The 24,149-nt window shown below is 35.6% G+C and overlaps 1 protein-coding gene across 1 annotated transcript in view; it reads left to right on the top strand.

The window, feature by feature from the left end:
- LOC128654439 (keratin, type II cytoskeletal 80-like) overlaps positions 1–24,149 on the top strand; it is a 69,732-nt gene that overhangs the window by 34,515 nt on the left and 11,068 nt on the right. The window contains exons 3-4 of the mRNA XM_053708345.1: positions 426–486; positions 12,171–12,266. Coding sequence (XP_053564320.1) covers positions 426–486; positions 12,171–12,266 — 157 coding nt within the window. The remainder of the gene's footprint in view (positions 1–425; positions 487–12,170; positions 12,267–24,149) is intronic.

Here is a 24,149-nt window from a genome sequence, read left to right on the forward strand (position 1 = left end):
AATAAATTTAGAAACACAAATTTTATCTTGAGAAATGTTTATGTTGCTATGTAGTGTTCTTTATGTGAAAGACTTCTACATTACAATACAAGGTCTAAAAAAAAGAATCCCAAAGATTTTGAGTGAGGTTATAAATATCAAGCCCTCTGCAAAGTCTCAAACAATTAGCAATTGGATCTTAAATCACGCAAACACTTGTTTTGTACTTGAATCCACTGTTGTGGTATAGAATGTATATGTATCTCATAAGCTACCTTTAGAGCACACCAGTGTAAGGATAGCAATTATATAACTGATTATTAGTCAAAGAAATAATGCTATCAATGTATCATAGATGTAGCCTAAGCATGGAAGATTCATGTCAAATTATATAATAAACCAACAATATATTTATTAATCTATATTTTACTTTTATTTTTTCATAGGTTTGAAGATGAGTTAAGTTTACGTACTGACTTGGAATATTCTTTTGTGGGGATAAAAAAGGTATGTGTCTGTGTATGTATTTATGGTATATACTTACTGGATGCAGTAATATAAAAAACTAACCATAAAATAAACTGGTCTTACTTTCCCATACCCCTTACCAATTCCTAACCCTAAATCCAATCACGAACCCTGACTTTAATGCCAAATCCAAATTCTAAACCTGACCTCAAAACCTAACCCTTACATGAATTCATTAATGATTTTGAAAGTGAAATCTCTTAGATGGAAATATTTAACAAAGTCTCTGCCTGTGAGACCCCAGCCATGACATTGTTTTTAGTTATTATCATGGCTTGAGACAACTTAATACTGATCCTTTCTGCTAGGAAATTTACTACTGGAGTGCCATGATTAAAAATATTGTAATAGTGAATAGTGAATGGGGAAAAGAGGAGGCAGTGCGACTGCATGTTAGCTGAGAGATGGACAGCTCCAGGCAGAAGAAATATGAGTTGATGGATAAAAAGTGAGAAAACTACATATGGTAACCAACTACATAGGGTGTTTGAGGTGGAAGGTCATAAGTAAGGTAGTTTGCAGTTGGCAGAAAGTTGCTGTTAATTGCACTTATGGCGAATCAATGACACAAGCACTTAAAGGGACACTAAACACAAATTTTGGGGTCAGTGTCCCTTTAAGGTGGCACTCAGAACATAATTGCTGGAACTCTGCCTCTAGACTAAAACCATACTGCTTGGTTACATTGTAGTGCTTAACAAATTATTTTTTCTTTTAAATCCATGCATATTCTCAGCAATCAAACTTTAACTGATGATAAAGCTTATAGATTAGAAAGAATAAAAGAATGGTTCTTTAACGTCCCACACAGATCACACAGATGCTAATTGCATCTATCAATGATGGCCTTTAAATTCAAAGGAATAAACTGAACAAACACATTTTTTTATATTTTAATCACTATTCTAAAGACCAGCCCTATTTTCTGTACATGCCTCGTTTTTCTCAAAGGGGATTGGGATATGCCAATATTTTCTTCCAGAATTAAATTATATTAGTTTGTATTAAAAAAAACTGACAGATTGTTGTTATATAGGCACCATACAACCCAACTGCATTCATTAAGCACTTTTTAAATTGTTGCTTTCCAGCCCCAGCTACTGGTGATTAGGGTTAAAAGAATATTAAAGTATTTTTATTTCTCTAAAAGGGTGTGTTTTTTACTAAAATGGTTGTTCATGTGCTGATAAATAAATACTTTTTATTTATAAGAGGGTGTGTAGCTGTCCACCGATGACAATGCAAGAATTTTCCTTGTATCAGTACGTGAGCTTGTTTCCCATGGACAAGTAGTGAATAAAAAATCCATCTCCTGTTTTTCTCCTTATTAGTTTAAATGGCTTTAACATGAACTTTTTCATGCAAAAATATTGTAAACATATTTATATTTACGAGCATGAAAACCATGAGTTTGAGTATATACATAGCTATGTGTAAATACGGTAGCTCATCCAGATTTAATCAACACTGCCAGCACAACTGACAGACCGGCTAAACTGGTTACAGTTGGCAAATTATGTAGCAAATCTATGATTACATCATGGTCAGGTGCATAATCCATGGCATGATGCATGAGAATATTGTCCTGAAAGTAATTTCTCCCCCAAGGAGGAAAGCAAAGCGTATACGTTGCTTATAACTAGGCCTTGTGCTAACTTTAGGAATACATTTTTCACAGAAATGCAGCTCAATATATGTGATTCTAATATTTCTGGTTTGCATCACTGGAATGAATTGATCTGGGAACTTCTGACATTCTGAACTTAGCTTGCTTGGGACCTCTCTTCAAAAATGTATTCTTCTGTTAGTGCTTCTGTTCAGAAGATTTTGACTTTAAAGGGATATCAAACCCCTCAAAAAAAATTCCCAATAGAGGGCTAGATTGCAAGTAGGGATGGGCGAATGTTTCGCAACATTCGAAAAACGGCACGAATTTTAACACATTCGTTCATTCAAATCGAATTTCAAATGTTTACATAATATTATAACATTCGATTTTCAAATGTTCGATTTCGAATTTTACGATTACATTCGAAAATATTCTTTTCGAAAAATTCAAATTTAGATTGTAATAGCATTTCTAATGCTTTTTCTTTAAATGTAATATTCGAATTATGCAATATTCGAATTCGAAAAATTCGAATTTATATTCAAATTTGAAAAATTCAAATTTATATGTTTGTAATAGTATTTCTAATGCTTTCTTTAAATGTAATATTCGAATTATGCAATATTCTATATGGAAACATTCGAAATGATATATTTGTATCTATTATGTATCAATTTACTAGATTCCCGCCCTACCACATAAACTATTGAACTTCTGAATAGTATTTGTTAAATAGAATGTTAAATTCGAAATTTCGAATGTGGACATTCGATATAATTATAAACATTCGAATTATAAAATGACATTCGAAAACTGTAAATAACATTCGATTTTTTAATTTTTAAGAATATTCGTTCTAATCGACATTCGGATTTAGAATTCGAATTTTGGTAATAACATTCGTTCTACATTCGAAATTTGAAAATTTACACATTCGCCCATCCCGAGGGCAAAAATATTAGTGATATTGTGCTATTTGTGCACTCTAATAACAAGTCCAAAGTAAATGTTTACCATTTAAGTGTTAGGGTGTGGTAACATCTGTGTGTTGAATAATAGATGAGCAAACTCCCTCACATAATAGACTCTCATGAAAATCTGTGTTATATATATATATATATATATATATATATATATATATATATATATATATATAGAGAGAGAGAGAGAGAGAGAGAGAGAGAGAGAGAGAGAGAGAGACATAGGGGCCAAATTATCATTGGGCGAGCAGACATGATTCGATATTGAGGATCATGTCCGCTGCACATCGATAAGTGCCAACAGCATACGCTGTCAGCATTTATCATTGCACCAGCAGTTCTTGTGAACTGCTGGTGCAATGCCACCCCCTGCAGATTTGCGGCCGCTAGCAGGGGGTGTCAATCGACTCAATCGTATTCGATCGTGTTGATTTCTGGCGATGTCTGTCCGCTGCCTCAGAGCAGGCGGACAGGTTATGGGGCAGTGGTCTTTAGTCTTTAACCTTCAGGCTCACCGGAAACACGGAGCTTGATAAATAAGCCCCATATAATAAATACTGTACACATAAACACTTTTGTCCCCTTCCCTACACCCTTGTTATATGCTATATCCCTTTAATTCTGCCACAAAACCTTTGTTTCCTAAGTGTTAAGCCTAAATATAGTTTAAAACTCTTTATTTCCTTAGCATTTTATCGCCCCTTCTAATACAAGCACAACGAAAATATTTATGACGATTTGCACTATCTATTAGTTAAAAGCATCAAAAGTTTTAACCGTGTTGAGATGCTTTTGATTAACATGCCAGTCCAATAATTATAACATTTTATGACAATCAACCCTATGCTACAGTGTGTATAACCCCTCTCAAAGAAGTTAAAGCACAGAAGAATTGCTGCTCAGGAACCACGGAGCACTGCTGATCCTGAGTGGATCCAATCAGCAGAGCTGGTCGCACGACTTAAATATAGGGCTTAGCTTATCAAGCAGCGGATGGCTGCTTCAAAAGCCCATTGTTTCCGTCTTGCCTGAATTGAAAGTTAAGACGCAGCGGTCCTAAAAGGTGGCGGATTGAATTCATCCGATCCAGTGAGCAGGAGCGGCAGCTCACAAACATTTCTGGTGAAATGCGCTGTCCACATTTAGTGAATCAAGCCCATAGAAGAATGTTGATGTTATGTGTAATGGAATGATGTATGACCCTTGATCACATTGGATGCTGTGGGCATTTATCGATGTGCAGAGGACATGATCCACACAATGTTAAATCAGCCCCTATTTCTCTAACCCTAACATTAATTCCTAACCCCAATTCTCCTTACAGTTAATAACAATGTTGTATGTTGCATGTGACAATGTTGCTACAGCATCTCATAGGAAGTGAGATTTCTGCACTTCTTGTGAAATCTCAGTCTTTTAGTTGTGTATAAATATGCACTCTCTAGAAATTTTAAGTAGAAATATAAACTACATTAACATAACTAATTTTCACACAAAAAAAGTTATTTAACCCCATATGAATCAAGGTTAGTTTTTACATTAAAGGGCCTAGTAATTATGGTCTAGTTTCCATTGAGGTGGTAAAGTTTGGTAACTGATGGAGATGGAAACTAGGCCAATAATCGAAACTGATTTACAATTTTCTGCAATTGTTTTTTCATTTCATGTTCTAATGTTGTAGCAAGTATCATCAGTGAGATTTTAGTTGTGTTTTAGTGACTCTAAACCATTATGTAATTTATTCCCTAATGTTTTTTTGGGGGAGGGGTATAAAATGTATTCATTATAATGCTTTCAGTGGGTTCTCTTAATGTATGTAAATAGTTTATATATATTTTTATAATGCGATTGGAAGTGTCTGGAATAAATACAACATTTTAGTTTAAAAACAATTGTGGAATTTTGTGAACAGAGAAAAAAAAATCCAGCTATTATCCAGCTTGAAGCTGAGGAACAGCAAAACCATCTTAATCATCTGGACATGTATAAACATCATCAGGGTCCTCAAAGCCCAGGACTACACATATCCTAATGGTCCTTAGTTGTTTAATGAGTTTAATTGCCATTCTTTCAAAACAAATAGAAATTAGAAAACATTTTACTGTGCAAACAGCACTTAAAAAAAAGGGTGACTATTCAAGGGTCATTACTTCTACATCATTGTGTCAGGCTGTTCAAATGTATTTCTAAGAGGAACTTACATTTTTTAAATCCTTAGCCACCTCACATTTTATGCATAGATCACTGCTGTAAGCAGAAAGAACTTAATCATAATAATAATAATACTTTTTTTTATCACATAGTATATTGAAAGCAATATTTTTATCTAGAGCAATTAAAATAAAAGAACATATATTTACATTTTATATTTGCCTTTAGTTACTCATTCTGTTTACATTTGTTCTAATGTTTCCAGGTGTTAACACAAAATATTTCCATGCTTTTACAAGTGTTTAACTATAAAGTATTGTACTTTCATAGCTCAACATATGGCTCGTTTCCATTGAGTCGTAAAAAATTAAGCCGTAAGCTACCGAAGTTGGCGACAGCTAAAAAAAACTTTACGGCTCAATTTTAGTACCAGGTTTCCATTGAAATATTTTGCGCATTGTGTGCAGTGACTCTCTCCGTATAGGTGTAAGTTACCATTGTGTTAACGCTTCCATCTGACATTGGATTTCTTGAAAATCAAGTTAGTTGATATAGTAACACGACCATACACTATAAAATGTACAAATGTACAACGTCCTTATCTCTGATCACCACTAAAGAGAAACAAAAACAAAGATAAACTTATTTATAATGCATATTTTTTTAACTATAAGCAAATACTACTTTTTAATATAATTATATTTTCCACTGTATTAATATATGTAATATTTATTGCTGCTCTTAGTTTGAATTTTGTCGATATTTGCTTGCATTTATTCATATATGTAAATACATACTGATATTTCCATAAGAACATAAGTGCAACTATTCCTATACATAGGACAATAATAATATTACATATTACATTTTTTTTCTACATTGAAACACTAGAATTATTTGAAAGTTTTAAAATTCCTATGGGAAATAGATTTCAAAAAACATATTTTTCCTCTTTTACACCTAGTTGAGCTGGGTGTATTTTTCTCAATGTATCGACAGCCTCCAACAGTGTATTAAAAGGTCAACCTAAATTTGGTTCTAACTCATAATATAAAGTTGCAACCAATTATTGTTTTCAAATGTAGTCCAATTTTCGACCAAATATGGTTAGCATGCAAAAAGACTTACTATTTACGTCTCTGCTGTTTTAAAATGTCCGCCTGACCCCTCCCCTATTTTGTCACCAGCAGTCTGCAGGGGGCTGCATTCCACCAGCTGTTCACAAGAACTGCTGGTGCAATGATAAATGCCGACAGCGTATGCTGTTGACATTTATCAATGTGCAGCGGACATGATACGCTACTTCATATCATGTCCACTCGCACATTGATAAATATGCCCCATTGTGTTATCCTTTATATAGGACACAGTGAATATTGGGGCAGGGATCGGCCATACTTAAGTCAGGGCTTACAGGGGCAGAGGAATAAGGGAGATGGACTGAGGGGCCCCTCAACTTTTTTCTTGTCCAGGGCCCTGCAAATGCTAAGGGTGGCCCTGCCTTGCAAGCATTAATTCATTTGTTTTGAGTGTTGATTACATATGTATATATAGATAGACATACACACATATATATATATGTTATATTTACTTTGGAATGCTTAAACAAATAAATTATATACATTATATTGTAATGAGATGTTCAGGTCAGGTTGGATTACTAGTTGCTTATTCGATTATACTGTGTAAATGCCTGATATGCCTGAAACTTGTGTTAGTTATGAGTCTTTATGTATTAACTCATTTTCATCCCTTGGTTTGATTTTCTCTTTGTAACTATTTATCTACCATGCTATTGTGGGGTTAATAATGTCATACTTACATCAAAAGAAGGTGGGGATTAGTCAATTTAAATTCTATGGCGAGTTGAGGGAAGTTATGGTCTGGGATTAAGGCTGTGGTAATACCTTATTGCTTTGGAAATGACTGTAAGTGTAAAATATGTCTGTTTTGTAATAAAGTACTCTTGCTGGATAGACTGAGAGGTATCTTGGAAATTTCATAGACACGGAGGGCTTGCACTGTGGGCAATTCAGCATTGTGATTAAGATTTTACAACTGCAGTAACACAAGTATGTCAAATTCATAAAGACTCTATTACCCTTGTGAAGAATATCATCTTGCAGTCTAGTCTTGCTTTTGTAAAGATGATGAGGTTGTTTTGATTTTTTTTTCTTCAACAGTTTTCTTCAATGCGTATATTAGAGTATAAAAGAAAAAAAGAGTACTTTTATTTATACAGCATTTCCCCATGCTAATATGTTTGTTCCAAAAGCATTTTCAGATTGTGGTACAAATCTCTGTAAATTACCCAATTTACTGTAAGTGTAAAATATGTCTGTTTTGTAATAAAGTACTCTTGCTGGATAGACTGAGAGGTATCTTGGAAATTTCATAGACACAGAGGGCTTGCACTGTGGGCAATTCAGCATTGTGATTAAGATTTTACAACTGCAGTAACACAAGTATGTCAAATTCATAAAGACTCTATTACCCTTGTGAAGAATATCATCTTGCAGTCTAGTCTTGCTTTTGTAAAGATGATGAGGTTGTTTTGATTTTTTTTTTCTTCAACAGTTTTCTTCAGTGCGTATATTAGAGTATAAAAGAAAAAAAGAGTACTTTTATTTATACAGCATTTCCCCATGCTAATATGTTTGTTCCAAAAGCATTTTCAGATTGTGGTACAAATCTCTGTAAATTACCCAATTTTTGAGTTGCTAGTAGGCATGCGTTTATTTTCAAATTTGAATGTTAGAACAAATGTTATTGTAGAAATTCGATTTACATAATCGAATGTTGATAAAAACAAATGTTCTTATAGAATTCTATAATCGAATCTTATTACTGTTTTCGAATGTCACTTTCAATTACAAATGTAACTTTGGATTTCAAATGTAATTTTTGATTTCGAATGTCACTTTCAATTTTAAATGTACATTTGAAAATCCAATGTGTATATTCGATTTTACATTTATAAAACACAGTTGTAGACTAGAAATACTATATCGAATTCAAACTCGAGTATTACATTTATAAAACACAGTAGTAGACTAGAAATACTATATCGAATTCAAACTCGAGTATTACATTTATAAAACACAGTAGTAGACTAGAAATACTATATCGAATTCAAACTCGAGTATTACATTTATAAAACACAGTAGTAGACTAGAAATACTATTTCGATTTTGAATATTAAATTTATAAAATACTAGTTGATAAGCCTGCCCAGAGGGCAGTCTATGTGTTGTAAATACAATCTCCCAAGCTACAAAAAATAGAAATACAGAATAAACAAAGCTATAAAAAATAATAAAATTAAACCTAAACTAATACCCCTATAAGAATAAAAAATCCTCCTCAAAATAAAAACACCCCCTAATCTAATACTAAACTACCAATAGCCCTTAAAAGGGCTTTTTGTAGGGCATTACCCTAAGTTAAACAGCTCTTTTACATTAAAAATAAACAAAGTCCCCCCTAACAGTAAAACCCCCCACCTACCAAACCCCCCCCCCAAAAAAAAACTAACACTAATAAAGCTAATCTACCCATTTTTGTATGGGCATTGCCCTTAAATGGGCATTCAGCTCTTTTTCTCTGCCCTTAAAAGAGCATTCAGCTCTTTTGAGATTTGCCCCAAAAAAAACCTAATCTAAAAAAACAAAACCAATAAAAAATTGAAAACAAATCGAATATTAAAAATTTTAATCAGATAAAACGAATTAGTAATTGAATGTGATACAGTTAAACATTTTATTATTCGAAAGAATACTTTTGAATGTTATTGAAAATTTTAAAATTAAAATTTGAAAAAAGAATGTTAGAGTGTTATATAAACATTCAAAATTCAATTATAACGAACGAATGTATCGAAATTCATTTTACATTTTGAATGTTTCGAAACATTCGACCATCTCTAGTTTCCAGATATTAGTTTCCTAAATCAGTTTTAATGAATCTGGTACAATAACATGCCCAACTAGCTTAAAATGTATTCTAGAATTCAGCAAAAAAAAATCAGTTTAAATAAAAAAAAGTTAAAACATTTTAAAACATTGTTTATTCAATGCAACATGCAAAAAAATAATAATCAATGTCCCTCCAAGACCTTTGCAGTTGAAGATTAGAAGCATTATTATATTCATAGCTTATGAGGAGTCACAATTATGTCCCAAACTCACTGAATACTACCACAGTGTAAAAATCGGAGTGCATGATGTTTTTAAAAAATAATTTGTTCCAGGTCATCATAAACCTGCTTGTTTTTTTTAGAGTCAATATGTTAATACCAACCAGCAGGGACGTGCATTCATTAGAGGCAGGTGAGGCAGTGCCTACCCTGGCCAATGTGGGAATTACATCTATTTTTTAATAAATACAAAAAAATAAAAAATGTTTTTTTATTTTTTTTATTTTTTTTTAACATATGAAAGGTGACCCCCCCTACCCCCCCAGCCCTCCACCAAATTATGCTTATTATTGCAATTTTATTATTGTTTCCTAACTTTACTACATTGCATTCATATTGCGCAAGAAGGTAAGAGGCCAGCTGTCCTTCCATTGCGCAATATGAATGTATTAGTCTGTTATGTTATGGGCTGCTTTAGAGACTGCCACCCAGTGGGGAATAATACTAATGCAGCAGTCTCTATGCAGCCCATAACTGCTCCCACCGGAGGCTAGCCTCGGGAGCCCTGAGCCCTGCCTGCCCGGCCGCTCAGCCAATCAGGCATCAGTATGTCTGAGTCTCTCTAGGCTGAGTTGCCGGGCGGGAAATTGTTGCGCAGCCGCATTGGTGGTCAGGTTGATGTGCAGTCAGTGTCACGTGCGACCGGCGTCAGAGCAGAGATTGAAGATGACGGACCGGACGTGCTGCTGCAGTTCTCCCAGTCTCTGTCTCAGAGCGTGACCTAGGCCAGCCCAGTTGTTGTCAGGAGTGAGGAGTCACAGGAGTGAGTCGGTCGGTGACGGTCAGGAGCGGAGGAGTGGAGCAGGAGTGTTCTGTCACAGTGTGTTGGAGTCAGGTCAGGTGTCACTGTCAGCCGGAGGACTGGAGGTGGAGGACTAGGAGCCCAGCCGGAGCGTAGCTACTAGCCAGGTAGGTGAGGTGAAAATTGCTATTGCTCAATGTGGCATTGTGGCTGGCTGGTCAGGAGGACTCAGGAGGTGTGAGGGTGACAGTTCAGACGACCGTCGGTCAGTGCCAGTGAGTGGTGGGATCGGGTGGCTAATAACAGGAGTGTACTACTCCTGTTATTAGCCACCCGACCCACCACTCACTGGCACTGACCGACGGTCGTCTGACCTGTCACCCTCACCTCCTCCTGAGTCCTGAGTCCTGACCAGCCACAGGCAGAGTCCTCCAGTCCAGAGTGGGATCAGTATTTTAGCTTTACTTTGTGTCTGCTGCTGCCCCAAAGCGCTCTAATGTATTTGTGCAGCAAAGTCCTTCATGAACTTGGAAATGGGGCCTTTGGAAAAGTTTACAAGGTAAATGTTTCCAAATTTAACAAGTTTGGTTGAAACTGAGGATTCATTTGTACACTGTATACGTAATAAATACTGTATAACGTCCCGTGTAAAAAAAGTCACGTACCAAATACAGAGCTTTTTCTCCACAATGAAAAAACTCTACAATTTTCATAGAATCCTGTGGAGTTTATTCACATAATAAAAAGTGGAGTGGTCATGCACTGGAGAGAGAACTCCCATCCTAATGATTATAGGTCATAGAATGTTCTTACTATATAGGAACATTTATTCTTTACCTCCCTAAGTATGTACCCATGTACAATTTAAAAGTATTTTTTTATGCACAGTACATATCAACAATTAACCATTGCATTGCAAAAGATTTACATACAAAATAAATGCTTTAAAAGCATTTAAAAACTTTCATTTGCACTGTTTTAGTGAAAATCTTTTTGAATATTGTTTATCTTAACTCGTTTGCTGTGGCCAGTTTAGGACACTTCTGAACTGATCAAACAATTACTGGGTAGGAGGGTCAGATATAGTACACTTTAGATTACCAGGGGCAGTGGAAACAAATTTGTGAGGGGTTAGTATCAAAGGAGTGACAAATAGGAGAAGAATTTCAACAAAGGATATCTGTTTTTCTTCATTCTTTTGATATCCTTTGTTGAAAAGCATATCTAAATATGCTCAGTAGCTAGTGAGCATATTTAGATATGAATTTCAACAAAGGATATCTGGTTTTCTTCATTCTTTTGATATCCTTTGTTGAAAAGCATATCTAAATATGCTCAGTAGCTACTGAGCATATTTAGATATGATTTTCAACAAAGGATATCTGGTTTTCTTCATTCTTTTGATATCCTTTGTTGTAATTCATATCTAAATATGCTCAGTAGCTACTAAGCATATATAGATATGCTTTTCAACAAAGGATATCAAAAGAATGAAGAAAATCAGATATCCTTTGTTGAAAATCATATCTAAATATGCTCAGTAGCTACTGAGCATATTTAGATATGCTTTTCAACAAAGGATATCAAAAGAATGAAGAAAATCAGATATCCTTTGTTGAAATTCATATCTAAATATGCTCAATAGCTTCTAAGCATATTTAGATATGCTCTTCAACAAAGGATATCAAAAGAATGAAGAAAATCAGATATCCTTTGTTGAAAATCATATCTAAATATGCTCAGTAGATACTGAATGGTGGCTGCATATAGATATTGGCTCGCCCATGTGCAATTGCTATTTCTTCAACAAAGGATATCTAAAGAATGAAGGTGTATCCGATTCCTAGACACTGCCTCACCAGCCTCTGAAGTCACCGCACATCACTGCCAACCAGGGTGTCTGGACTGTATTAATTTTAAGCTTTATTTAACACCAGTCTGAATCAAAGTCTTCTGCTATATATTAAATGTGTTTTTTCTTTACAGGATATGGATTGCTGCAGTTTGGAGAAAACTGAATTAGAATGCAAACTGCAGGAACTGAAAGAAATAATAGAGTTGATGAAATCGGTCTATGAGCAGGTAATGTAATTATATCGCTTGCCTCTCTGATGTTTCTTAATTTAACACAAATCTTTAAAATCTGTGGTTGTAAATTTACATAGTAACATTAATTTGTCACCATACTGTCTGAGGGCCAGATTACAAGTATAGCAAAAAATATTGCTATCACGAGTGCAATATTTGTGCTCCACTTAGTAATACCAGCACATGTAAATGTGCTCTGGTATTACAAATTAGGTGCAATGTGAACGCGACCTTGTGTTTGCATTGCATGGAAGCATTGAGCTCACGAGAGCGTGCTTCCATAGGCTCCAATGGGAGCCTCGTTCCCATGGTGTCACACACGGCATAAGGACCTAGCACAGTGAAGGGGGTAAGTCGCACAGCGATGGGCTTCAAATTTAAATATATATGTAAATTAATATATACAGTACATATATATTTAAATGTTATGTGTTTATATATGTATATACACATATTAAAACATAAATATATGTATATAAGCATATACATATATATTTACAGCGATAACACAGTCCTTATAGACCGCAATGTTTCAGTGCTGTTTTTTTCTAACACCCTAAATCCGCCAATTTTAACCCCTAAAAACTGCTTCATGCATTTAAAAAAAAAAAAAATGCTACAATTTTCTATTTTAGAAAACAAACTTCACACTGCATTTTGGGGGCAAATAAGGCACATTTAGAAAATTAAGCAGAGATCTGATCTCTGGTTAATTTTTGGAGCGCTAATTGCTACCTCAAGCTTGCGGTAGCAATAACCAGCCACTTGTAAAGGCTGGATATTTATAGTGCACCCGTAAACAGGCAAATTTGCCAGTTTACCGGAGAGTGATAAATTAGCAATCCACTTGTAATCTAGCCCTAAGTGATTAAAAACAGCTTAGTGTGTAAAAAGAAGCAGTCATTTGTTTTAGAATTGAGATAAAGAGAAAAATATACAGCGCTAAAAAAGTCTAAAGATTTTCCAAGCCACTCCCCAACCACCTCTCCAAAATGGCCACAGTGAAAAACAGAGAATACGAAAATGAGAGGGAGCTAATAGCCAGGAAAATCAACACACTTAATCTGTAAATACTATGGTATAAAAATAAATCAACGAAATGTAAGGAATAAAAACGTTTTTACTACAATTAATCACAATAAAAGCAACAAGGGACGTCTCCCTATAAATTAATATAACTCACATATAACATAGAAAGTTCATATTAGAAAAGAAAAAAATAATATATATTATTATCTTGCTAGAATACCACCCAAAGAAAAAATAGAAACGAAAAAAATGTATATAAAAAGCCTTTGTTAAAAATACATAAATATCACAAAAATTCATCAAAATTGTAGCTCCCAATGTTCATAATATAGTAACATTAATATTGTCCATAAAAAGATCCAATTTGAGATAAAGTTGATGTTCAGGGTATGGATGATGTAATAACTGAATGTTAGTTGATACTTTTCGTTATTAAGGCTGATTGAATTGTAATTTTGTTGCTAAACGAAAGTTAATATAGTGCTTGGACAAAATTTATGAACCACCTTTTATCGGGAGTGTATAGAAACACTTACGTGTGAACATGTAGAACAGTCTCTTATATGTGAGCCAAAACAATATCAAAATTAGCACTCCGAAGCGCCTTGCCAGATCACCTATATAGTGGTGTAATCTGTGTGATACTGCTCACCTTTAGATAGAATAATAGCGGTTTCTCCAAAGTGTAATATGACAGCCTCAGTTCGTAACTGAACTTTCACACTAACCGCTTGTGATGATGTCCGATGTCATCGACTCACTGGAAGACCGCCGCTCCTAACGCCTCTCAGAACAAAAAGGAGCCCGGCAGCAGCAGAAATGACTTCACCTCCGGAAAACCGCACTTAGTGTATGACACGCGCGGGCAAAGGACTAGGTACCTAGTTGGAATTGCTCTTTGCAGGACAAACAACTTCTTTCCTTCTACGCGTTTCACCCAATGTAGGGCTTTATCAATCTTGATAAAAAGGCGATTCGGAGTGCTAATTTTGATATTGTTTTGGCTCACATATAAGAGACTGTTCTACATGTTCACACATAAGTGTTTCTATACACTCCCGATAAAAGGTGGTTCATAAATTTTGTCCAAGCACTATATTAACTTTCGTTTAGCAACAAAGTTGCAATTCAATCAGCTTTAATAACGAAAAGTATCAACTAACATTCAGTTATTACATCATCCATACCCTGAACATCAACTTTATCTTGAATTGGATCTTTAATGGACAATATTAATGTTACTATATTATGAACATTGGGAGCTCTTTTTGTTTAAGAATTGTGCAGGTCTTTTGTAACATATTTGAGGGCTAATTCACTGGTGTGCAGTGCACAAATGTCTGACTATATAGAGTATAAATTATCTATGGAGGTTGTAACCAAGAGACAGATGGTAATTAAAGGGTGACTTTGAGTTAGTGTAGGGCTTTTTTAGAACAGAAGTGTTAATTGCTTGTTTGAAGAACGATATAAATCTTGTGATGAGATATTGTTTAGTCAGAAAGGTCTTGAGCTGTGAAGGTCGTAGATGGTGGAGGCATAAGAGGTAAATAAATGGAGACCAAAGTATGGAATGGGCATCTGGAACAAACCCAAACATACTTAATTTTAATTATAAAGTTATATGATTGACAGATAGATAAATCGTTTTGATTGATTGATTGATTGAGAGAAAGATAGATGGATGATATATTGATGATTGACAGACAGATAGTCAGATAGATATATGAAGATAGGCAGAGAGACACCTATAGTTTGTGTCTTGCCATGTATACTCATTTATACACAAAAGGCTGGCTTCCAACCTGTTCAGGTTAACATCTTAGTGGTTTAATGTGATGGAGGTTGTGGTGGTTTAGAGGTTAATAGTGTAGAGGGGTATTTTGTGATGAGGTTGTGGAGGTTTAGGGGTTATTAGTGTAGAGGGGTATTTTGCGATGGGGTTGTGGTGGTTTAGGGGTTATTAGTATAGTGGGGTATTTTGGGATGCGGTTGTGGAAGTTTACGGGTTATTAGTGTAGTGGGGTACTTTGCAGTGGGCTATGTAGCAGTTTAAGGTTTAATTAGGTTATTTAGTGCAACTGTTTTCTCCAGACAAACTCTTTACCCAAACTCTCAGGTCACGTAAAACGTTTAAGTGTTAAATGCGATTGTGTTTGAGAAATCGTATTTACTTTCAACTTGTAATACGAGCGGCCATTGCCACTCTACAACTCCCATAGAAAATATGGGGAACGTAAATTACTGCAAATTTGTATAAATTAATTTGAGGTAATTAAAAGGGACAATCTATACCAGAATTTTTATTGTTTAAAAAGAAAGATAATCCCTTTATTACTTATTCCCCAGTTTTGCATAACCAACACTGTTATATTATTATTATTATTATATTCTTTTGACAGACTTGCATTTTAGCCAATCAGTGCTGACTCCTAGGTAACTCCACAGGCGTGATCACAATGTTATCTATATGGCATAAATGAACTAACGCCCTCTAGTTGTGAAAAAACATAAAAATGCGTTCAGATAAGAGGCAGCCTTCAAGGGCTAAGAAATTTGCATATGAGCCTCCTAGGTTTAGCTTTCAACTAAGAATATAAAAAGAACAAAGCTAAATTGATGATAAAAGTAATATAGATTTGAACGTTAAAACACCAATATACAGAGCAGTCTTTTGGGGAGCAGTCAGAGTGTGAGGCTCTCTAAATCTTCAGCTTCATCAGAGTGAATAAATTTTGACTACAACAGAAAAGAAGAAGCATTTGGAAAATAACAACATGGAGAAGAAACTGCTGTTTGTTCTGGGAATCTGTATTCTGGTGATTCTTTGTTCCAATACAGGAACAGCATCTATGGAGAAGTCTACGGCATCACAGTTTTTGGGAAAAATTAAAAGAAAACGCTCTTTACATGAAGAATGTTATGCGGAAAATTGTAATTATGAGGAAGTCCTGCAGTCTCTTGGAAACCGTAGAGATGCTGATGCTTACTGGAATCAAAGAAGATGGAAAATGAAATGCGTCCAAAAGTTTTATTCTGGGGTCTACAAATATATTTTTATTCAGATGCAATCAATTTTATGTTATAACTGAACTGCATGCTGGGATGAGAAGCAAAATGAATAAAGATTATTTAACATTAAAAAAACAAAAAACAAAAAAAAAAACACCAATATACAGCACCATTATCACCCTTATCTACACTAGTGCGCATGATGTAGACTATTTTCCTCTACACCCTTGAATACCCCATACACCTTATAAGCCCAGACAAGCCCTTGCTCTCAAATTCCATAAGTTTGCCAAACACTCACTATCAAAAACCTGGACAAACCTGAATACCTGCAAAACCAAAAAACAAACAAAAAACGGTTTAAAAACTGTTTAAGTATTTTTAACAAATGGTCCCAATAAGATCTAAAGATATACCCTTGCATCCCTGTAGCTCAGATGTAATATGAATGGTGTATATTAAGTGCCTGAAGCTGGTCCAGTAAAAAACGCTTCCTCCTTGAAATCCTGTGTCTGGGAGGTTTTGAAAACAACAATATATGTACAGTATGCAATAACCTCTGCTAAAATTCCAAATGCTAATATAGTTTATAATAATCTACACATTTTTTTTATGCATTATTCAAACTCCCTGATCCTTATCAATTAAGCACTTTTCCTCTAAATTAAAAATACAGGTTTTTTATTTTTTATTACAAAAGATAAAAAGTAACTTTTAGTTGAAAAACCTCAAATACATCAGCAGGTTCACAAATTACAAGCAAAACGGTTACTAGTAAACATCATTTATAGTTCATATACCACCCACCCCCAATTGTTCTTTCAATATAGGTTATACATAGCATCACTGTGTTTTATCCTGAATAGCATTCAAAACACTTAGCACTTTACTTGTTCCTTGGATGAAATATTACGTTAGGGTGTTACTGTGTAACAAAATAAACACAGTTCCAGGTTATAAATAAACAGTAAAATTCACATGTAGCCTTAAATGACCTACTTTAGAAAAAATATTAAAGTTTGCAAATAGGTGTATAAACATTTAATACAACGTCACATAATTAGACTGAGATAATTGCTCATTAAGAAACTACAAAAACAAAAAAATAACTGAAATGGAAAAGAAAATTCCAAGATGGAATCTCCTATGATGGATAATCTCAGGCTTTTGTGGAGAATGTGAGGGGAGCAGCCTGTGAGAGGGGCTGTGTTAGTGTGACAGAGAATAAATAATAGTGTCAGAGAATGTTCAGGGTGACAAAGAAAAATGAGAGGGTTAAGCCTCACTTGGTAAGTGTGTGAGAGACTGGAGATCCAGCTTTAAAAGGGCAAGAAGCAAGAGGGAAGAGGGGATCCAGATTGTGAAAAGGCCCTGAGTACTGTGGTAAAAGGGGTGGATGCTTGCAAATAAGATGACTATCCATGGGTTGAATCAGTGAGATGGACCATGAGACAGAGAAAACCATAAATATTGCCTCAAATGGTTTTGTTTGAGGGATTGAACATACATTGTACCTGGGATGGCAAGATTGTTGATGTACATTTTATGACCTTGGACAGTTTTCAGTCACCCAATGAGCTTCTTAGAATGGCTAATTTCAACTTTTTAAAGTTACTTATTAATTTCCTGGTGGCTCTAAGAATGTACTACCAGATATTTATTTCTATTCTTTTAAACCCTGAGAAATGGCAGTGTGTGAAGAGGGTCTTTTATGCACAAAAAGACATTTCCAATTCCTGAAAGCCATAAATCTAACCCATATGTTGCTCAAGACACCGCAAGAAAGGAACTCCAAACTTTTTCACTTTCTCAATGTACAATTGGTATGCAATCATTTCATGTGATTTCTTATTGGAGAACTAATTATGCATGGCTGGTTTTAATATTCCTTTTTTTTTATAAGCAGCTAATTCATTAGCACTACTGTGAAAAGTGCCTTCTAAATAGTCCTAGCACACCCTTCCCATTTAACACAATGTTAATGCTTGCTTTAATCCACAGCTGTCATAATACCAGCTATAAACCCTCCAATCTGTAAAACCATGTGGGGTACATTTTTGGTTCATTGGCAGCATCTACTGTTACCTTTAATTACCTGTTCCCTGGGCTAAATAGTGTCTTGATGAGGTAAGTAAGTCATATGCACTTTGTTATAATTCAATACAACATGGGTTAATTGTGCAGAACAAAAATGTGCATTTTTGTAATCGCCACTGTAAATTTGCACAAGGTTTGTAAGAATGGAGACAGCACTACAAATTCTTAAAGTGATGCAAAACGGTTGTATTAAATACTCATTACAATATTTTTTGTATCATTTAAACCCTATAGGTCATTGCAGTAATCTACAAAATTATATTATATTATTAACACTTGCATAACATAACACTTGCACTAGCAGCACTTTCTTAATCTGCATTTCATGCTGGGTTTTTGGAGTGGTTTTAAAAGTCGTTAACAGACACTTTTCAATCCAGTCTGCTCCCCCCCCCCTCTACATATGTAATCTTATTTCTAATGTCTTCTGTGTATAACCCCTGTGGCCTCTTAACCTGCATTAAGAAAAAAAAACTCTGCATGTGTCAAAATAGCTGTGCGTTCTCCTTAGCAGATTACCGTTACTTGAAGACTGAACATTTGTGAATGACTGTTCATTTTACAGAAATGTTTTTATTGGAAATCAGTTTGACCTCTTAATGCCTAAATACATGTGAATGAACCAACTTGCCTTACCTGATTGTGTCTATTATATGCTGTTATACATTTAATCTCTTACTAATTGTTTATCAACTTGATAAACTGTGTGGCAAACTGTGTTGCTCAAGCAATACAGTATGTGTTGTTCCAACTATCTTGATATTTTCTGGATATATCTTACATTACCTGACTGCTCCAGTTTTGTACCAACTCTTTTACAACGTACCCTATTTGCCATTTCCTATGCTGAATTTATGGAACAAGATTACTTCAGCCTTGTAGTACCTCTTGTTCTATTGGACACCAAATTAATAAAAAAATATATATATATCTGAGGGACTTCTGGTGGGTGGAGTATTAAGATGGCTGCAAACTACTTCTCAAGTGCTTTGACAGTGTTAGTGTCCGAGAACCATAGTGGACAGAGATTACTTCAACTACTTTACCCTGGAAGGCATATTAACTAATTGAAACTTTCCCTGATATATTGTGATGGACATTTGTTTTTTGAGTTTAATTCTATATGAGAGGTAGCATAGACATATTCACTAATAAGCTGGCTTTAGTGTTTCTGCCTCTTCTGGTTTATGATTATGATTTATTGTACTCTTGCTTGATCCCATATGAGGAGATCAGGGAGGCTGGACACACTACCCGATTGGGGATTTAGGCCAGTGATTGTGATGAAGGTGATTGTTTGACATTGAATCCAACATTACCTACTCTACTTTTATGTGCCTGTTGCCTGGGGGGGGGGGGGTCTCTACTGGGTTCATGAGGTAACCATGCTGAAGCTATCTTGACAGAATCCGCTAGGCATGGTCTCTTTTATGTGGAAAATTAGTTTGAGGTATATGTGGACATAGATGATTTGGTGTTGGCTATGGAGATAAATGCTTTTCTAACTTTGCAGTACAAACCTTTGACAGCCTAGCACACAAATGACCAGCAAGTGGAGGAGACTCTGAGATGGAATATATTTGTGGACTTACCTGCTATTCTACTGCTCAAATGGGACACAGCTGCTTCACTATATGTGTGAAAACATACAGAGGACATCATCTACTGTGTATGGCATAGTATTTCTGGTTTTCTGCTTTACTCAGTGGCAGCATCACTACCCTACAGTTTTGTTACAGTATTTTCCCCTGATGGGTGGGTGGGTTAATTTATTCTTCTGACTGAGAAATAAATCCAACATCTTCCAACTGATTTATTTACCTTTAGATAAATAATTTCTGTTTTGCTAAACACCCTTTAAACCTCTGTTGATTGTAAATAAGCAAACATCTCAACTTTGCTCATGTAACTTAATTCATCCAAATGCAGTTACAGATTATGAGGGTCCATTTATTAAGCAGCGGGTGCTGCATTGACGCCCCATCGTTTCTGGTCTGCCAGAGATGGAAGTTAAAAAGCAGTGGTCGTAAGATCACTGCTCCTTAACCTCTCTGCCACCTTCTAGGTGGCGGACTGAAATCATCTCGATCCAATCCAATCGGGATGATTGACAGCCCCTGCTAGCGGGCGATTGGGCAGAGGGTTGCATTGCACAAGCATTTCACCAGAAATGCTTGTGCAATGTTAAATGCCGACAGTGTATGCTGTCAGCATTTAGCGAGGTTGAGCAGACATGATTCGCTACAGCGAATCATGTCTGCTCGATCATTGGTAATTCTTCCCCTATATCTTCAATAACTGCAATCAAGCACTTTCTGTAGCTCTGAATAATATTTCTACACTTTTCAATGGGATTTTGGCCCACTCTTCTTGAGTTAACTGTTCCAGTTCACTCAAGTTTGATGGGTGCCTTTTCTCACTATGAGTTTCAGATCTTTCCACAGATGTTCCATGGGATTCAGACCTGGACTCATAAAAGGATTCTTCTGAACAGTCCAATGTTTTTTCTTTTCATCCATTGTTGGATGCTTTCTGAGGTATGTTTCATGTCATTATCCTGCAGGAGAACCCATGACCTGCAACTGAGACACAGCTTTCTGACACTAGGGAGTACATTTTGCTCCAGAATGTCTTGATAGTCTTCTGATTAATCAAGCCCTGCACAGATTCTAGGCACTGAGTACCAGAGGCAGCAAACAACCCCAAAACATCACTGAGCCTCATCCATGTTTCACAGTGGGGATGGTGTTCTTTTCTTTGAATGATAAGTATAAGAGCAGGGGGCATGCTGCTTAGAAGCCTGTATCTCAGGCATCTAAGCAGATACAGACCCCAAGACCCACAAATTGAAAGGTAATCGCCTAACCTTTCCAAAAGTGTAAGTCTTGGGGTTCTGAAAATAAAAAAGTTAAAAAAAATTTGTAAAAAAAAATAAATTAAAAAAAAAACTTAAAAAATCTTAGCACCCAGGTGGGAAAGTGCTTAGCACTTAAAGGGTTAAAATACAATGGTAAACATGTAAACAATAATTCTCAACACAATGGTACAATGTAGACATTGGAACACAAAAATGACTTTGCTCCTATAAATATGACTGTTATTTATATATTTTTAGACATTGTTTCAACCCTCTTTTTTTCTATGTAGATCATACAGTATTGACTCCTATAGCGTCCAACATTAACAAAAAAAACATTTCCTAAAACTAAAAAATGTCCACTCTTGGACCAAATTACATTGATTTGTAATATCGAGGGGTACAAAAAGGAAGTGATAAAATCAAAGGGTCACTTTTGGACACTCAGTATATATGTTTTTGTTTATGTTTTATACACCTTAATAATAAAAGAAACATAAAGAAATAAGTTGAACAAGTTAAGGTAGGTGCTAGGTGTTAAGGTAGGTGTTTAGTGTGTGTGTATAAAAGGTCAATGAGTTTCTGGACTCCTGACAGACCCTTGCATTTTTCATCTAGTGCTGCACTGACATTTCTGGATTCTGAGTCATGGGGAAAGAAAAAAAATTGTCAAAGGATCTGTGGGAAAAAGGTAGTTGAAGCCGGCAGAAGTGGTCCTCCAGATGGGCAGAAGTGATCCTCCAGACGCAATATTGTAAGCAGTAATTAAGGTAGGAAAAATCCTATTGGCTGATCAAATCAGCCAATAGGATTGAAGTTCAATCCTATTGGCTGATCCAATCAGCCAATAGGATTGAGCTCACATTCTATTGGCTGTTCCAATCAGCCAATAGAATGCAAGCTCAATCCTATTGGCTGATTGGTTCAGCCAAAAGGATTGAACCTCAATCCTATCGGCTGATTGCATCAGCCAATAGGATTTTTCCTACCTTAATTCCGATTGGCTGATCAGCCAATCAGAATTCAAGGGACACCATCTTGGATGATGTCATTTAAAGGAACAGTCATTCAGTTATCGGATGTCGTTAGAAGAGGATGCTCCGCATCGGATATCTTGAAGATGGACCTGCTCCATGCCAGATGGATGAAGCTAGAAGATGCCGCCTGGATGAAGACTTCTGCCCGTCTGGAGGATCACTTCTGCCCATCTGGAGGACCACTTCTGCCGGCTTCGTGGAGGACTTCAGCCTGTTTGGGTGAACACTTCTCAAGGTAGGGTGATCTTCAAGGGGTTAGTGTTAGGTTTTTTTAAGGGGGGATTGGGTGGGTTTTAGAGTAGGGTTGGGTGTGTGGGTGGTGGGTTTTAATGTTGGGGGGTATTGTACTTTTTTTTACAGGTAAAAGAGCTGATTACTTTGGGGCAACACCCCGCAAAAGGCCCTTTTAAGGGCTATTCGTAATTTAATATAGGGTAGGGCTTTTATTATTTGGGCGGCCTTTTTTATTTTATTAGGGGGATTAGATTAGGTGTAATTAGCTTAAAAAACTTAATTTGTAATTATTTTATTATTTTCTGTAATTTAGTGGGGGTTTTTTTTGTACTTTAGATAATTGTTTTTAATTGTATTTAATTGTATTTAGTTTAGGGAATTTATTTAATTATAGTGTAGTGTTAGGTGTAATTGTAACTTAGGTTTTATTTTACAGGTATATTTGTATTTATTTTAACTAGGAAGTTATTAAATAGTTAATAACTATTTAATAACTATTGTACCTAGTTAAAATAAATACAAAGTTGCCTGTAAAATAAAAATAAACCCTAAGCTAGCTACAATGTAACTATTAGTTATATTGTAGCTATCTTAGGGTTTATTTTATAGTTAAGTATTTAGTTTTAAATAGGAATAATTTATTTAATGACAGGAATATTTATTTAGATGTATTTTAATTATACTTAAGTTAGGGGGTGTTAGGGTTAGACTTAGGTTTAGGGGTTAATAACTTTAATATAGTGTCGGCAATGTTGGGGGCGGCAGATTAGAGGTTAATAAATGTAGGTAGGTGGATGCGGTGTAGGGGGGGGAAGATTAGGGGTTAATAAATATAATGTATCTGCGGAATCTGTTGGCGCTCTACAAATACCTGATAATAATAATAATAATAATAATGTAGGTGGCGACGGTGTAGGGGACGGCATATTAGGGGTTAATAAATATAATGTAGGTAGTGGCGGTGTAGGGGGCGGCAGATTAGGGGTTAATAAGTATAATGTAGGTGGCGGTGGGCTCCGGGAGCAGCGGTTTAGGGGTTAATACATTTATTAGAGTTGTGGTGGGCTCTGGGAGCGGCGGTATAGGGGTAAAACAGTATAGTATAGTGTGGGTGTTTAGTGACAGGATACCAAGAAAGCTGAAAAAAGCCGAAGAGCAGCGAGATTGATGACTGTTAGTTAACAACAGTCCGTTGCTCATCGCACCGTACTTGGTGCACGGCTTTTTGACAGCTTTTTTGGTAACTTTGGAGAACGTATTCAGGTCTGCGGCAGCGATGTTAGGCGATCTTAGGCAAGCGTATTGGTGCCGTTGAATGCAAGAAAGTCGACGCTTTGATAAATAGATGCCAAAGTCTTAGTGGTCCAGTCCTGGGTGCAGGGATCATAAAAACAGCAAATATGATATCTCTCGAACTAGGACAGCATAAAACATATATAGTTAGTATTGTCAACAAAGGCTGTTGTAGATATCTACCAATAGTTGGTGGAATATTAGATTCATCACAGCAGCCTCTGGAAATTAAAGTAAAATATACACTGTCAATACTAAATAAAGATATGATAGATAACTTATTAATTGTACTACATGACTGTTCAAATACAGGATCTT

Source organism: Bombina bombina, chromosome 3 (assembly GCF_027579735.1).
Source record: "Bombina bombina isolate aBomBom1 chromosome 3, aBomBom1.pri, whole genome shotgun sequence".
Taxonomy (NCBI): Eukaryota; Metazoa; Chordata; class Amphibia; order Anura; family Bombinatoridae; genus Bombina; species Bombina bombina.